Source organism: Dipodomys merriami, unplaced genomic scaffold (genome assembly GCF_024711535.1).
Source record: "Dipodomys merriami isolate MVZ:Mamm:240054 unplaced genomic scaffold, mDipMer1.0.p SCAF_17, whole genome shotgun sequence".
Taxonomy (NCBI): Eukaryota; Metazoa; Chordata; class Mammalia; order Rodentia; family Heteromyidae; genus Dipodomys; species Dipodomys merriami.
The window spans coordinates 28,570,130-28,586,865 of NW_027203048.1; the positions used below are offsets into that span (position 1 = coordinate 28,570,130).

General features: G+C 40.1%; 1 protein-coding gene across 45 annotated transcripts in view; it reads right to left on the reverse strand.

Annotated features, from left to right (window-relative positions):
• The window catches only part of Nrxn1 (neurexin 1), a 1,041,346-nt gene extending 1,026,594 nt beyond the window's left edge, over nucleotides 1–14,752 (reverse strand). For 20 of the 45 annotated variants that reach the window (XM_070025601.1, XM_070025600.1, XM_070025595.1 and 17 more), the window contains exons 1-2: nucleotides 13,360–13,666; nucleotides 8,755–10,444 (exon numbers count right to left, since the gene is read on the reverse strand). In XM_070025601.1, the coding sequence (XP_069881702.1) occupies nucleotides 8,755–9,529 (775 nt within the window). In that variant the 5' untranslated portion in view covers nucleotides 9,530–10,444; nucleotides 13,360–13,666. The other 25 variants (XM_070025582.1, XM_070025611.1, XM_070025574.1 and 22 more) reach the window with 8 other exon arrangements.
• Between the last annotated feature and the right edge of the window lie 1,984 nt (nucleotides 14,753–16,736).

Here is a 16,736-nt window from a genome sequence, read left to right on the forward strand (position 1 = left end):
GAAAAACTATATTCCTAATTTCTAAAAGCATTTTTGAACACAAAAGCTTACATTAACATGGAAATCAGTTGCCTAGTGTGTTCTATAGGACAAAGTACTTAGAGTATTTACATAATAGAATGTTTGCATAACATTTAAGCCAATATAGTGCTTTGATAATTTTTACATGGTTTTAAATGCTTGAAAAAGTCCTTGGTTGAATTGTGGCATTGGCTTGTGCATTCCCTGCTTTGAGTATCTCTCTCCATCTATAAAGATACACATACACATATTAAAGTGTTTCTTTGTTCATTTCGTTCTTTCTTTGTGCTGCTCAGGGCGTGGGCATTGTCTCTAAAACTTTTTACTCAAGGCAAGAACTCTACCAACTGAGCCACACTTCTAGTTCCTGCTTTTTGGTGGTTAATTGTAAATAGTCTCATGGACTCCATGCCTAGGGGTTAGCTTCAAACTACAATCCTCAGATCTCGGTAGCTAGGATGACATGTATGAGCCACCGTCCACTAGATGTGTCCAATTGTTTTTAGGAAATCATCCTAATACTTTATTTCATAGAAAGTTGGGCTCATTTTTTAAATAATCACTCATAAAAGTACTGTATTACACAATTAATTATGCATTCAAGTAGTGAAATACAATGTAGAAGTTCCTGTTTTATAATGTGTTGAGTTCAGCAAATTAATCATTTAGTATCTGAAGCATCACCACATATAATTTTAAATGAATAATTCTATTATTGGGGGGGTCAATTTTCCATTGGAAGAAGGCTGCTGAAGGCGAAAAGTAGTATTTCCCACACTGCAGCTGTAGTTACATGCTGCCAGGCCAGCTATTTCTCCCAAGGGAAGTCCAGGCCTGCTTAATTATAGACATCATTACTTAGAAGAAAAACAGGAGCCTTTAACTTGCCTCTTGCCTGTGCTAGACTGAGGTTCATTCTGCTGGATGTAGCATTGTTGGAGTCATACTTAAGCTAAACTGGTACCACAAACAGGACCAGGTTCGTACTTCGTCAGCCCTGATCAACAATGCTTCCCCTGTGGATCAGCATCCCCACCACCTCCTGGTGTTAGAATGCACACTGAGGAAGCAACTGTTCTTGGTGAGGATTCTCTTCTTCTAACTTTTGGACCACTCGTTCCCTTCTGGGAACCACTTCCCTTCTGGAAGTGCTATTTAAGGTAGTATTCGTTGCCATAGTGTGCTGTCAGTGTTCTTCTACCTCCAGGCCACATAGTTTTGAATATAAGTAGACAAGAGCCCAGGTCAGCAATCTAGTTTGCCAGGGGAGCCTTATTTCCCTCCCACTTTCTTCTAATAATAGTTTCTCAAAAAAAAAAAATCCCAGAACTGGCATGGAGAATCATCTTTCTAACTCTAAAGAACTACTCCAAATTCAGTTTTAGTCAATGTACTGGGAAGCTAAACTCACTGAGAAAAGAAACAGAAACTCACCACTTTCTCATTATGCAATTATCATTAAGTGTCCACTGTACCATCCTCTATATCTTCAGAGCCACCATGTTCCAACTCAGCAACTCTTGGTAAGCGTCTGTTTATGTCTTTGCATATGTGCTGAATCACCACAGACTTTCATATTTGCAATAATTTTATCTCAGAAACACTGAAATGAGTGGAAATTTTATGTTGCTGAATTCGTGAAAATTAAGTCTTTTCTCTCAAAAAGAAAACGTAGTTGTAATGTTTTTAAGGTACAATATACGAGGTGGATGTGGGGGGAGGGCTTCACTTCTAGTGAGAATAGAGTAGAAACAACCAATTAAGCATCATATGAATAGAAAGGTCAACAAAGGAAGCAAATAAAAAAGCCTTGTAGAAGCAAAGTGTGAGGAGCTTTGACAAGCTGTGTGCTGTTTCCTTTAGTATCATGACATTAGGAAGTGGCACTAAATTTAAGGGTATGTCAAAATCCTCAAGTCTGAAGGCTTTATTATAAGTCATCTATTTAAGTTAGCACAGAGTTTTGACAAATACAGAATAAATTCCTAGCATCCATTAATTGTCTGATATGTGAACACACAGTCTAAGTCCTACAGTGGACAGGTCTGCCTGCTGTGATTCTGAGCATACTTGCCTCACCTTCCAACTCTGCCACATGGAGTGACTTTTGTCAAGTGAGCTTTTCTAACCTACAATTGTCTCATCATCAAAATGGGCATTTTACACAGTCTATCTAATAAAGCTATTAAAGGAATCAATACAATAAGATAGGCAAAGTAAAATAGAGAATTCATTTAATTCAGCAAAAACTAAATAGTAATTGACTAACAATGCCTATGATTATAAACAGGTGATTTCAAGTTATACTCAAATTTTAGAGGTGGTTATGGGAATGATTAAAGTAGAATCATCAAGTGTATTTTTAAAAATAATTTATAATATTGAGGGAAGATCATTTATTTTCTTCATAGGTATTTTCTCAATAGATGGAAATCTAAAATAAGAACATATGTTTTAGTTCTAAACATTATAAAGTCATGACATTTCAGTTCAAAAAGTACTATCAACTCTTCTACATGTATTTGAGTATGTTTGTCTTATGGAATGATTGTGAAGTGTATGGTCACAAATATTTGGTGTTTTGCCTAAAATAATTCAATATAGATTCCCATTGACATGAACTTGTAAGTGAGCTTTAAAATATATTTTGTGAATATACTGCTATTCACTGAGGAACAATTTTAATGTAAAGGATTTTTTAAGTTGAGATAAAGCATATAATAAAGTATGTAAATACTAAGAATATGTAAGTCAGTGAATCTTGAACCATATTCAAGGTTCAATCTGTATCCTCTTCTAGTCAATATCATGGAAAGAAGACATATTTCAGGCAGATAATAACTGTAAGCTTCAAAGATAATAAGGCTGTTTCTTGTTTTCATTTTGTTTTTAATTTCTGGTACTGAGTATTGAACACAGTGTTAAACAAGTGTTCTACTACTAAGTTTCATCCTCAGCCCAATGATACTTTAGATAAGTTAATTGTGACATTGAGAAAAATATCAATGCTTACGTACAGTATTGGGGCAATATGTGGAGAGTAAAAGGCAGTTTTTACAAATAACTCTGTATTAAATAATTCTCTATCATGAAATCATCACGTAAAATGATGGACAAGTAATATACTCATTGCCTTGGTCATGTAACTGTAACCCCTCTGTACAGCATCTTTACAATAAAATAATATTAAAAAAGAATTTTCAAAGTTTGTTGAATCAGACTGATAGAATGAGTTTTAAAAAAAAGAGGCTCATTGTCTTTTTTATTTCCTTCCTTTCTAGTCTGAAAATACAGTTCAAGGATAATTATTACATTAGAATTTAGATAAGAAAGAAAAAGATTTACAGTTGCATTTTGCTTGGAAGTACCCTAAAGTAAATGATATCACTGGTAACTGTCATAGTAATAGAACAACAGAAATAAGAAGTTGACAATTACCAAATACTTACTATGAGCCAGGCTGTGTACTAAGAGCTTTATATCAAATCACCTGTTCTTTTAAGTGCTCCAAGTGGTAGGTTCTGTTTTATGCCAGTTTCACGGATGAAATTAAAGAGCACAAAACTTGAGTATACTCACTTGTCATCTTTGGGTAGGTTGGCTAGAACGTATTTAATTTAATGAGTATACTACAATTGTTCTTCAAAATAGGGAAAACAGAATCCTTAAGTAAAGAGTATACTCTGTACAATTTGTGGACTTCTAGAAGGATAATTAGGTTTAGGTTATTCCAATCAAGGGAAGTTTTAAACTACTGGTGTGTTTCTTTATCCCATGAAGATTTGTCCAATACAGGAGATCCATCCTTTCCTATCATGGGGGATATTATACAAAACTCCAATTCACTTTTGTCCACTATCCAATTATGTGACTATTTAATATTTTACTAGACTTACAAAGCTTATGTAAATATATATATATATATAATTTTCTTCCATTGTAGTTGTTAATATTGCCTTAGATAGAATATATAGAGACATATCTACATATCAATATAAGTCTATCTATAGATATATGTACAGATAGACACATAGAGAAAGATTGAATATGGTTTAAATGGGAACATAATAAAGTACAGTAATACTACTGGGGTTCATAAGCTTCTGAACTGAATAGGCAAAGTCTAGAGAAGCCACAAGACAATCCACTAAAAGAGTTTAGACCATGAATTCTTTACAAGTGAAATCAAAAGCTGAAGACAGTAAATGGCTAAAAATTTCTACAGCTAACTAAACCCATAAAAATGCATACTTCTCTTTCTTTAAACAAGAATCCTGATTTGAAAGATTCTTTCTTTAAAGGTTCTTAAAAACAATCTAACCCTCCCTTCCCCTTCCCCCATACTTTTTCCTTAACTTCAGTCTACAGCTTACCGTGGGTGCTTACCAAATGTTGTTGACTGACAAACAGAAATAATGTTTTTTCTCTTGCTTTGTCGCCTTGCAATCTGTTTTTTACACTATAGCCAGAGTGACATTAGTAAAATACCAATTTCACAGGATACTTTGCATTCCTTTCCTGTCACTTGCAAAGTAAAGGTGAAAACCCTATTATAATCTAGAAAATCCAGCTTGATCCAGCTGCAGTCCTGTCTTGAGTATGGCTTATGAAGTCCATGCTCAATGATCTTCACTCAGAAGCATGAATAGGCTGTGCCAGCACCACTAAAGCCTTGTATATTTCTGACTTTCACCTAGTTCATATTTCTCCTCCATCCTTTCCTGGTCTAACCTCATATTTCAGGTATAAATTTAAAAGTCATACCCGAGGCAAGCTTTCTTGGCTTAGGTCCACTCACTCCCTTTTGAATTTTCTCATTACCATGAATCTGTCCTTCAAAACACACTACCATTTTAAATTTCTATTATTAAACCAATAATAATGTCTCTCCTCACTAACAGATGAAGTCTTTAAGAGTAAGAACTTTTTCTAAATGTAATTATACTAGTACTGCTTTAACCCAGTGCTCTGTCATCTACAAAGCATTCAATAGATATTTATTGAATAAGGAAATGAATAAATGAATGGGTGAATATGTTAACTCTCTGGTCACATTAACAAAGTTATAGAAACCAGAAATATCCATGACATTTATCAGGTTTGATCCATGTTTGATCATATTAAGCAATCCTCAGTGTTTATGGCTATTTAAGCAGATAAAGTAAAATTATGTAGTATGAAAGTTTAATATGTAATCCTAAAATATAGGATTGAATATGGGGCTTGTTCAGAAATAGAATTTAATTTCTTATTGCCCATCCTTCTTACCTTAAGGCTGGATGGCCATGGAATTTAGTGAATCTTCCTAGCTACTACGAAATTATTAGTACTTTTAAGTAGACACTCATTAAATAATAATGGCTCAGGAGCACTTAGATGAGTTTGATTCACTGAAAAGCTATGTATCCCATAAGTAGCCATCACTCAAGAAAGATGTCATTCTTGGAGAGTTGAGTTCTGAGTCTAACTCTTGGTCAAAACACACAGTGATGCTAAACTCTTTTTCAGCAGCCATTTCTGTATGTATTTTTTTTCCTCTTGAATAACACTCCAACTGGATTGAAAACATGTCAACCTGATGGAGCTAGAAATTGAATCCAGAAGACGAGATATTAGAGGATTCGGGAATAAGAATTTGTGGTATTCATATAGGCTCTGCCACTAATGTGGTTGTAACGTATGTTTCTGGTGGTGACTTTCCATCACTACATGAACAAATAAATAAATAAATAAACTGCTGTGCTTGAATAAAACAGATCAAAGGTGAACCTAAACTCATACCTAGGAAACTCACAGGAGCAAAAATATGGAGGCCAAAAGATATGGAAAGATCAAATCCAAGTTTGCATTCTTATTGCATTCCCATTGTCTTTCCAGTCGTTTTGTTGTATTTTAAAATGTTAAACCTGGTAATGTTTGACTTTTTAAATTAAGGTTCAAAAGGTATTGTAGTTAACACCAGGGATAATCTGAACCTGTGATTAATGTTTGTCTAATTTTTTCTCTAAATTTGGTCTAGTGGATGCATATTTTCTTGTTTTTTAATTAGTTTTATAAAGAGTGTGGCAATTGCAGTAAAACCTGGCTAGAGACAAGATTCGTTTATATTTCATTTGATAGAAATCATCTATCCCCAGCCCATCAATATATGATCTGTGCGGGGAGAGGCATGCACTCCCAATTAATTATTCAATAGTCACTTGATACACACAAAAACAGGGAAAACAGCAAAATGAAGCTAATCCTACTGGGGAGACAGACTATGCCTTTATCCCATTTCTGAGATAATCAGAAGAATCCAGTCCTTTGTTTTCCTTCCAGGACTAGTGGTGATCTTTGTACTGTGTTTTCAGCTCAAATTTTCACAATGAATCAATGCTGCAGAACAGTCTTCCTGCATTTGCTCTCCTGCCTTGAGTTTTCTTATGCATCAGGTACTATGTTGTTCAAATATACATCTGCCTAAATTCTAAATAGTTTGTCATAAAGGAAAAAACCAACTAACCATGTGTCAAAATAAAGTGCATTTCAGAAACATCTAATTTTGCTTTTCCTTCACATTAGATTTTCTATGCTTTCTCCACTTTTAACTGCTCCTGATTATGCATGATGCCGGGTTCTCTACATTAAAATGCACAGAAAAATTTAAAAAATTCATTTAAAACACCCTCCCACACAGTACAAGCTGTCATTGTGTCATATTTGTTTCCTAATTTAAGAAAGGAAGTCATATTTCATTAAGTTGCCTTCTTTATCACTTAAAGTGGCATTAAGATACTTGGAACATTATTTTCCTATACAACTATATTCATTTTTTTATTTCTATAGGAAACAGTGCACAGGTATGCAACTTCAAATTATTCTGATAAAACCATCTTATGCATAATTAACAATTCTGTTAGATTTGGTGAAAGAGAAAGATGTTCTGGTTTATTTTTGCAGAGTTCAAGTATAAATTCAAGTCCTAAATTCATGGAAATTTCCTGGCAAAGGTAAAGTGCACCATGGACCATAGAATATACAAGCATCTATAATTAACCTAAATCTAATCTATCAACTAGAAACCTACACAAAGGAAGAACACAATGAAATAACCCTTTATTTCACTCTCCTCAATCGAATGAAGACTACATACCATTCCTAAGGACCTGCTTTTTTCCTTCAAATCTAACTCCTTTTGCTGTTTAAACTATTACAAATGTTTATCAAGTCTTATTTCTTTTAAAGTCGAGTTTGAGAGAACTGCCAAGTCTAATAAGATTTACAAAGGGTAGTTCTCTTTAGCAGTGTCAGCAAAATTAAATAAATATATAAATAAAGCAAAGACATTACACAATAAAACAGCTGCATATACGGCTTCTGTCCCTATTGCTTTCAAAACCAGATTTAATAATTCACCATTTTCCCCAGTTCAGCTACAAATGCCATTTATCTCTGGGTTGATTGGCTTGATTTGACCCACAGGCTATCTGTCTACTTCAAACCCTTCCATTATGTCTTCTGCTTAGCCATTGATACATTGATGTCTCCTCCTTTTCAGACTTCTCATTAACTCCTGTTCTCAGGTTCCCCTGTATTCATGAAACATTTCCTTTGGTCATTGTCAGATAACAGGACACATAGAAGAAATACACAGGAAACTATATTTTATATGTAATGGGATGAAAATAAAACTTGGGTATTGTTTTTGTTGTTTATTCAATATTGCTTCAAGCCTCAAGAATCCCAGAAATTACAACTTGGCTTCCCTACTCTGAAAAAATGTCATTAGCTGAATATCCTTGGAAAATCTCTTAGAATAGCTCACACATATCCTGTTTATTAGCCTGCAAATGCTTCCCAAACCAGAAACGTCTACATTATTTCTCTTCCAAAGGTATTTGTTAATCAAGAAATGGTATTTAATCTGTAGCATTTCCAAACATTAGCTGACCTGTCTCACGCTCCAGGAAACCACAGAAATCACATTTTTCCCCCCTTAAACATAACAAATGTAAGACTTGGACATAACCATGGAAACCAATATTATTCCCCCAAATCCTCCTGCTTCTGAAGAAAATCTTCACTTTCCCTGTTCTTTTTTCTACAACCAAGAGAGAGACAACCTTTCCGCTCTATTTGAAGAAGCATTGCAGTGCCTATGAACTCTGCCTTTCTGATGCTTTACCCCAGTCACCGTGTGGGCATTTCTCAGCCATGACCCTTGGGAACCTCTCCTGCACTTTGATTTTCCCCCAGATACATGGGCAATCTTTCACATGCTTCTCTGCATCTTAGAGTGGAAGCCTGCGTATTGTAGATTTAGTGGTAGGGTGGGGTGGGTAGTCGAGTGGTCAGTTACATGAGCAATGACCTTATGAATGAACACCGAGAACCAGCTGGCTAGACTAGGCACTGAATGCGGTAGAGAGGCCATTCTATTTGCCACCACTTGGAAAGCAGTGGGGGTGGATGACAAAGGCTTCAGGGGAGGAGGGGGGACTGATATCAAAGATGGAGACTGCTCAATGCTTAAAAAGCTGTGACCAGAGGAGCTATGGGGGTCGGGAGGGTAGAGTGGCTTGCCACTCCAAGCAAACTGTTACAAACACTGTCCAGAAAGAAAGAAAGAAAAAGAAAGGAAGGAAGGCCCCCATGCACCAGCCTAGTCCCGCTGCCTCGCCCTGCCACCCTCCACCCCCACCCCGTCCTGCCCAGGCCGAGAACTCCCAGAAGTCAGGCGTCGGGTCTTACCTTGGCTGCAGTCCTTTCCACGGAAGCCGGTCCTCGAGCAATCACATACGGCCTGGTCGTCCACCACGGAGCACACGCCTCCATTGAGACACACCCCGCCCTCGCCCTCCTCGCCCGCCTCGCAGGGGCTCCCACCACCACCGCTGTTGGGCGGCTCGTCGTCCAGCTTCACCTCCCCACTGTCCACGGGGAGGGCCTGGGAGGAGTTGACCCTCACATCTCGAATCCAGCCCTTGAAGGGCTCGCGCTCCCTCACCGAGGCCAGGGTGAGCTTGAGCGCAGCGGCGCGCAGTTCGGGGGGCAGGCCGCCCACGAAGAGGCCGCTGAACACCGTCATGTCCCGGCGCTTGGACTTCACCTCCACCCACTTGGCCTCCACCTGGTCGATGTAGAGCGTGGTGTTGCGGAACTGGCGGCGGAGGCGCACGTGGTGCCACGCACCGTCGTTGACGGGCGTGTCGGCCAGCAAGGTGGCCGGCTCGGCGCAGAAGATGGAGAAGCTGAGCTGCAGGCGACCCCCGCGGGTCAAGATGAGCTCCAGGAAGTCGCAGAAGCCTTCGTCGTCGAAGTAGAGCACGAGGCCCCGCGCGCTGCGCGTCTTGAGCTGGAAGCTCATCTCGCTCTCGCAGCAAGCGTTCCACTTGGGGAAGCGTGTCCACTGACCCTCGGCGCCCGGGAACTCCAGCCCGCTGCCCAGCTCTGCCCAGCAGCCTAGGAGCAGCAAGGACAGGCATAGGAGAAAACAACCCCCACGCTGAAGAAGCGCCGTCCCCATGCTCGGAGCTGGGGTGCGGCGGGGGGGTGCCGGGGCCGACAGGGTCAAAATGGTCCTGGACACCGTGATGAAGAAATGGGGGTCCCAGGAGGAAGAGGGGTTTAGGGGATTGGCAAAGGCGGGAGGGATGCCACCCTCCCTTAGCTGTGTTTTGATTCTTCTTCTCTTCCAACAACCCCTTCCTCTTTCCTGATAGTCTCCTTTCAGTTGGAAAATGTAGACCCCCGGGGTACAGGGGAGCAACAGAACTTTTAAACCAAAGGGAGGATACACTTTGGAGGCAACGTTTTGAAAACAAAACAAAAACAAAAAAATGTGTCAACCTATGACCGAGAAAATCACTGATTCCCTTGGCATCCAATGATCTGATGGTAGGTGTCCTTTGGTGTCATCAGTTTCTCTGCTCCTCAGATACCATCATCTGCCTGGTACCACCAGTGTGGCACCAGACAGAAAAAGGAGGAATTAAGAATCAGGAAATCTCCAGACGCCAGCACTGAATTAGTATCGTTGGATGCTTTCTCTCCACATGTAAGGTCCCAAACCAGAATGGAGTAGGGGATCTTTGCTTCTTTAAGTGACCACTAATTAACCCGAGGAGCTTCAAAGGCCTGCTTCTGCTTCTTCTGTCGTATCATAGACTTCCAATGTCACTGTCTGTAGCCGAAGCCAAATTCCTTGTACATGGCCTCACAAGCAGGATGTCTCTTGTCTTTTTAACCTCCCCAACAATTGGACTCCACCCCAGAAGTGGTGAAACACACAGAAGCTGTTAGATGTACAACTGGCCACAGCTCCTCTTCTTTACTCTCCACCTCTGTCTGCGAGGCCAAACTAAGATGTCAGCATGTCAATTGGATGTGTGTTGGAGATGCATTTCCATTTGATTTTGCCTTTTGATAAGGACCCAAAAATCTGTAGAAAATTAAAATAAAAAAATTATGATCTAGATTCCAATATAGCATCACATAAATCATTATTCAACCCAGAAAGCAGGCACCAGACTGGTGCTATTTCTAAACTAAAAAAAAAAAAAAAAAAAAAAAAAACCAAAAAGTGAATGAAAATTAATCTCATCGGAAGGATACAGCTTATTTGTACTGACCTACAAGTAAGGCCTAATATTTCCTGATAGTTAAGATCATGCTCTTACAATAAGCTATTTACACAACTTGGCTTATTATAGTTGCTAAGGGTTTTAAATACAGATTTAATTATGCTTATCTTCTTCATCTATTTCCACAGATGCTTAATTTTAAAATACAGGAGGAGAAAGAAAGGGGGAAAAAAGGCAGTTAAGGATTTCTATTTAGATTGTGTGCTAGTTATATGGACAAGTTAAAATACAACCTATTCAAATCTTAGTTAATAGCAAATTTTACAGCAGGCAAATTAGATCAAACTATTGTCAGGAAGCTGGCAGCTAAGATTTGTATGGTATTCCTACAATTATGTTTTTCTCAGAGAGACCAAGAATATTGATGGTTTCTTGGAAGTCTCTTCTTTTAAAACCAGAACATTCTTTGTTTTTAAAGGAATAATAGAAAAGCATGAACCTGGAACCCATGTATGCATATATATCTATAATATCATTATATATATGTACCACATAGTGTAGATATGCAAAAATATACATGCAATACCTGTGCCTCAGCTATCATGATATTAGTTCTTCTAAGAAAGAGAACTTAACATTCTGGCTAACAGTTTGGTGATCTACCTTCTCCAGTCCTTACCTGGAGGTGAGCCTCATAGCTCTTAAGACTCTAGGTGGTCAGAGCAGCAACTGGCATGTTTGTCACCTCAGCTACTGTGGTAGGATGCTAGGATTTAAAACCACACCTCTGAATCACTCACCATGCTCCTAAATCACTTGTATTTATGCAACTCTCTTCTGACAGATTCTTGAAAAGCTACTGAAATCTCAACTAGTATTGTGTTTCTGAATATCTTTTCCTTTTTACTAAAATTTTTCTTATATTTTTGAGAAAAAGGATAAAGGTAGTATCTGGTTACACCAAGCTAATTCATATTATCTTCTCACTATCTCCTCCACATAACATGTAATGCACACATGAGTGCACACACACACACACAACACACACACATTTTACTGCTTGGACACAGAAGCTTACTAATCAATTAACACTTTTTTCTCCCTTCAAGCTGAAACTAGCAGTAATTTATGGCACCGCATTGTGCTGCCGCTCTTCCATGAAGGGAGCTGAAAGCATTTCTCTTCAGTTCAGTGCAATCCCTACAGGTGTCAGCTGAGAGCCACCAAGCTAGGGGATCCCACTTCAAGTTCCTTCCCAGATGAAATTGATGATGGGTTCTCTTTCAACAGACACACACACACACACACACACACACACACACACACACACACACACACACACACACACACACACACACACACCACTACACCACTGTCCACTACTAACAGGGAATTAAAAAACCAAATTACTTATTTATTATGGATGATAGAGTTCATATCACCAGCAATCACAAATCATATCTTGTATACTCCTATGCCAAACCCAAAGAAAGATGTTCTTAAAAACTATCAATAATATCATATTACTCAGTATATTTTCATTTTTAAGTGAACTCAGAAATCTGATAATTTTTCAATAATTTACAAAGTAAGTCTGAAATATCACCATCAAGAGTACTGCTTTAAACCTATTGAGCTCAGGCATTAGGAAACCTCAGTGTGTGTGAGATTGTTGAATTTGATTATTTTAATAATTGCACATAGATCACATAACCTTCTGTCACCCCACTCCTCCACTAATGCACACACTGATAATTTTGTAAAGGATGGAGAGGAAGGTACACACGCACACACACACACACACACACACACACACACACACACACACACACACACACATATTCCTTAACACAAGGAGGGTCAACTGGATATCTCATTGTGTATGAGAGAGTATCTGTACTTATACAGAGAAAGAGGAATTCTCTCTAGGTGCCAGAAGACCTGGTGAGTTACAAATTATAGGAGGAAAGAGAATGATCCCCCCAACAAACAATCTTACTGCAGCCAAAACAATAAGCGGTCTAATTCAAAAGCTGAGATAAAGCCACAATAATCTTTTCTCTCATTTATAGAATCAAATTCATTCCCAAGTCACTGGAAGGATCAATACAGTATGCTGACCTCCTGCAGTTGCATTTATTTTATTATGTTTATGGTAGCACACACAGGCACACATATCACTCAGGCTTTAGTATGCATCTTAAGAAAGAACCTGATTTAAGAAATATTTTATAATTTTGCCCCTGGCTTTTGCAAAGTACTTCAATACCAATGCACATCCCAAATTCTCCCAGGCTTTCCCGCCCAGTCTCGAAGCTCCATCGCTAATACCAGTGCAGTTTCTTGGAGCCTGAAGTCTACTGCACAGATTAAGGGTAAGCATAGCATGGAGCACTGAGGAAGAAAGATACAGATTTAGATACGCTGTATTTTATTGTTTGGCTCCATTTCCAACCAACCTGCTATTTTCATTCTTTTGATACTAAAATTCTGCCTTTAGCCTTTAAGTTACTACCCAGTTCCACCATCTCAGCTTCTTCTCGTTTAAAATGCTTCATGCAAAACAATCAAGATCTTCACTCATCCACCCCCCACCATCCCTCCTTCCTTGTGTGTTTGTGGCAGATTCTGGCTCAGTTACGAGCAATCTTCCCCAGCTTGCCTCGCCCCATCATCCCCTCCCCCCATACACATACACACATCAAAATTGAGGATTTTCTTTTCTTTTCTTTTCTTTTTCTTATCTTTTCTTTTCTTTTCTTTTTCCTTTTACCTGCCTGGGTTATTTCCCCTTAGCTCCAGCCAGAGCCTGAAGCAGGTATCGGTCAAAGCGAATTTCCTGAGGTCTATGGATAAGGCGACTGCCGCTGCGTTTTCAGAAGCTTCGGGCTGGAGCGTCTATCTCCAGGAGTGCGGGAGGGGAGAACATGCAGCGGCGGGGAGCGGGAGGAGCAGGAGGAGGAGGAGGAGGAGGAGAAAGAAGAGGAGGAGGAGAAGGGAAAGGCTGGGAAGGAAGAGGCAGTGGTGAAGCCCAAGAAGGCTGGGTTACGTGACGCCGGGTGCTGTCCTTCCGAAAGAGAAGGGCGGAGCTGGGCTCTCCGCAGTACCATGGAGAGCGGCGGCCCGTCCTCCGGCTGGGGACTGGGTGGGCTGGGCCCGCAGGAGCTGCGCCCCCGGCTCTACGACGCCGGCCCGGTGCTTCTACCTTGGCACCTTTGCCTTGTCCTCTTGTAGGAGAGGCCGATCATGGGGGGGGGGGGGGCGGGGATCTGCAGCTAACTTGTCACCACCCTCCCTCCCCACGAGAGAGAGAGAGAGAGAGAGAGAGAGAGAGAGAGAGAGAGAGAGAGAGAGAGAGAGAGAGAGAGAGAGAGAGAGAGAGAGAGAGAGAGAGCGAGAGAGAGAGAGAGAGAGAGAGCAGCAAAGAACCACGTAGCCCACTGAGCATGCCCAGGCCTCTGCTAAGAGCCACAGAAAACCGGTGGAGATTCCACTTCTCCGGGGTTTAGTCGTGATTGGGCGGGGGCACCTGAGAGGGTGCCAGGAAAGAGCTCCACGGCCGAAGGGAGAGGAACCAACCGAGGAAGAGTCGGTGATTAAGATGAGCTCTGGCTGTACTCCTGCACGATGGTCGGTCTCCTGCTAGGAGCCCCAGAAAAAGCGAGCTAGCAGCCCTTCCAGGAATGCAAAGGGGACTCACAGCAGGTCGGGCGTTTGACAAGATCCCACGGTCCTGCCCCACCCCTGACGGTAGCTCTGGCCTGAGGAACCGCACCAAACCTTCCTGGTGTCGGTGGCGATCAGCCTAAACTGTGAAAGGAGACAGAGAGAGAAGAAAGAGAGAGAGAGAGAGGGAGAGAGAGAGAGAGAGAGAGAGAGAGAGAGAGAGAGAGAGAGAGAGAGAGAGAGAGAGAGAGAGAGAGAGAGAGAGAGAGAGAGAGAGAGAGAGAGAGAGAGAGAGAGAGAGGATTTTAAAAAGAAGAAGAAAGGTTTAAGAAGGACCCACCAGGCGAAGGCGCCAATTTGGAGAGCAGCCTCATGTGTGTGACAAGGTGCTTTTCGCCGCAGTCTCTCTTCCTTCCCCAGCTTTCCGTGCTCTGCCTCGGCCTTGGGCATCCTGAACTGAACCAAGTTCTCTACCTGTTTAACTCTTCCCCCTGTCTCCTCCTTCCTTTTGCTGTTGGTAAAACCTGGAGAAAGAGAAACAGTCCGAGGTTCTCACTGTATAACTGGGCATGCCCAGTAGGCATTGCTGGGTGTGGCAGGAAAAGAGTTAACTCCAAGGGAGCCTGCAGATTAGGTGGTAGAAAAGTCTGGAGTCTGTGGCTTTAAATTATGGTTTTTATATTATGGACATTTTCATTCCTATTCTTGTTATATTTCTACCTCGGTTAGTTTCAGAGCGGGAACAACAGATGTGTTGGGCTTTTTTGTTTTGTTTTTTGTTTTTCTTTGAGCATCAGAAACCTAATAGACTAGTCTCAAATGCTGTAAGGTAAGACTGTTTTCTGCCTCCAGGTCCTATAAAGTAAAAATGTAGGAACTAGACAAATCCAGGAGCACTAAAATGAGATGCATTCCAAATGCAACCTTCAGCTCCTTCCAAACAAAGCAGAACTCTTCCCTGTGATAAGGTATTTATTTATCCTTCTTCTACTTTTATTAAAAGTCTCCATAACCTAAAGGCAGGAACCAAAGATTTTAATGTTTTTATTGCCCTGAGAAAGGCAATTTATCCAAGTAGCTAAATGTGTGAAGAAAAGAATTAGATGTGTCTGGGCTTGAATCCCATCTGTTGTACTGACAAGCATTGATTGACCTCCACAAGATACTTACAATAACTCAATATCCCCATCTGTAAAATAGGTTTAATAATAGCTTCTATTTCATATGGAGAGGGGATGACTCAAAGAACATAAAGCATTTAAAATTGTGTATTAAGTAATTAATTTTATAGGCTTTTCCAATGCCACTGACAATTCTGTTTAAGCCAATAAAATGCATTTCTTTGATGCACAGGTTGCTTGACTATAAAACAGGACAGCTAAGCTGGGTGCTGATAGCTCACACCTGTAATCCTAGCTACTCAGGAGGCTAAGATCTGAGGATCTTGGTTCAAAGCCAGCCTGGGTAGGAAAGTCCTTGAAAAGCTTATCTCCAATTAACCACCAGAAAACTGGAATTGGTGTTGTGGCTCAAGTGGTAGAGTGCTTGCCTTGAGCTGAAAAGCTCAGGGACAGCTCCCAGGACCAGAGTTCAAGCCCCCTAACCTACAAACAAACAAACAAACAAAACAGGACAGCTCATTCAATGTAATTGCTTTGTAAATATTATGACATAATAACTGATTTTAACATACATGAATGAAATTCTAAACAAGATGTAACCAAGTCAAATAAAAAGAATTTAAAGTTTTTCAGTCATCAAGTGAATATGGAACAAAAATATTTAATTGTAGTTAGTTTTCAATTTTTCCTATACTTTACCAGTAGGCTGTCGTGAAAACAGCACAGAAGATATGTTCAGATATGTTTAGAATAGATCTCAAGCTTATTGCAAATATGAGTAGAACGGTTGAGCTCTTTTCAAGAATGGAAAGACAAAAACTCCATGATTCAGGGCTCTTGTGTACATTCCTGGGTCCACATAATGCTGATATCAAAGGCTTCTGGAGGCATTCTGAGTAGTCAAATCCTTCCCTACAACTGCATTCCTAGAAGCCCATTATTTAACCCCCTAGTGCATAAAATCTGGTCTGTTCATTTTGTTTTTCAGATGTTGACTCTATTTCCAGTATGGCTGCCTATTATTTCTACTGAGTCATGGCTTTCTTTAGGCCATTTTCAAGAAGGTTTTTTATGTTTAATGTATAAATGTCAAAATAAAAATCTCTCTATACTTACACCACACACACACACACACACACACACACACACACACACACACTGCAGACTGTAGCAGTAGCCTTTCTAAGACTTAAAGACTTTCTAAGACTGTAGCCTTTCTAAGACTTAAAGTGTCTATTGTGGCCAGCCATGAAGGTACCCACCAGAGCCAGTGCAGGAATAGCCTGAGTCTATCCTGAGCAGCTTTGAGTGAGACTTCTTCTCAAAATAAGAATAAAAACTGTCAATGTGTACTTAGAATGTA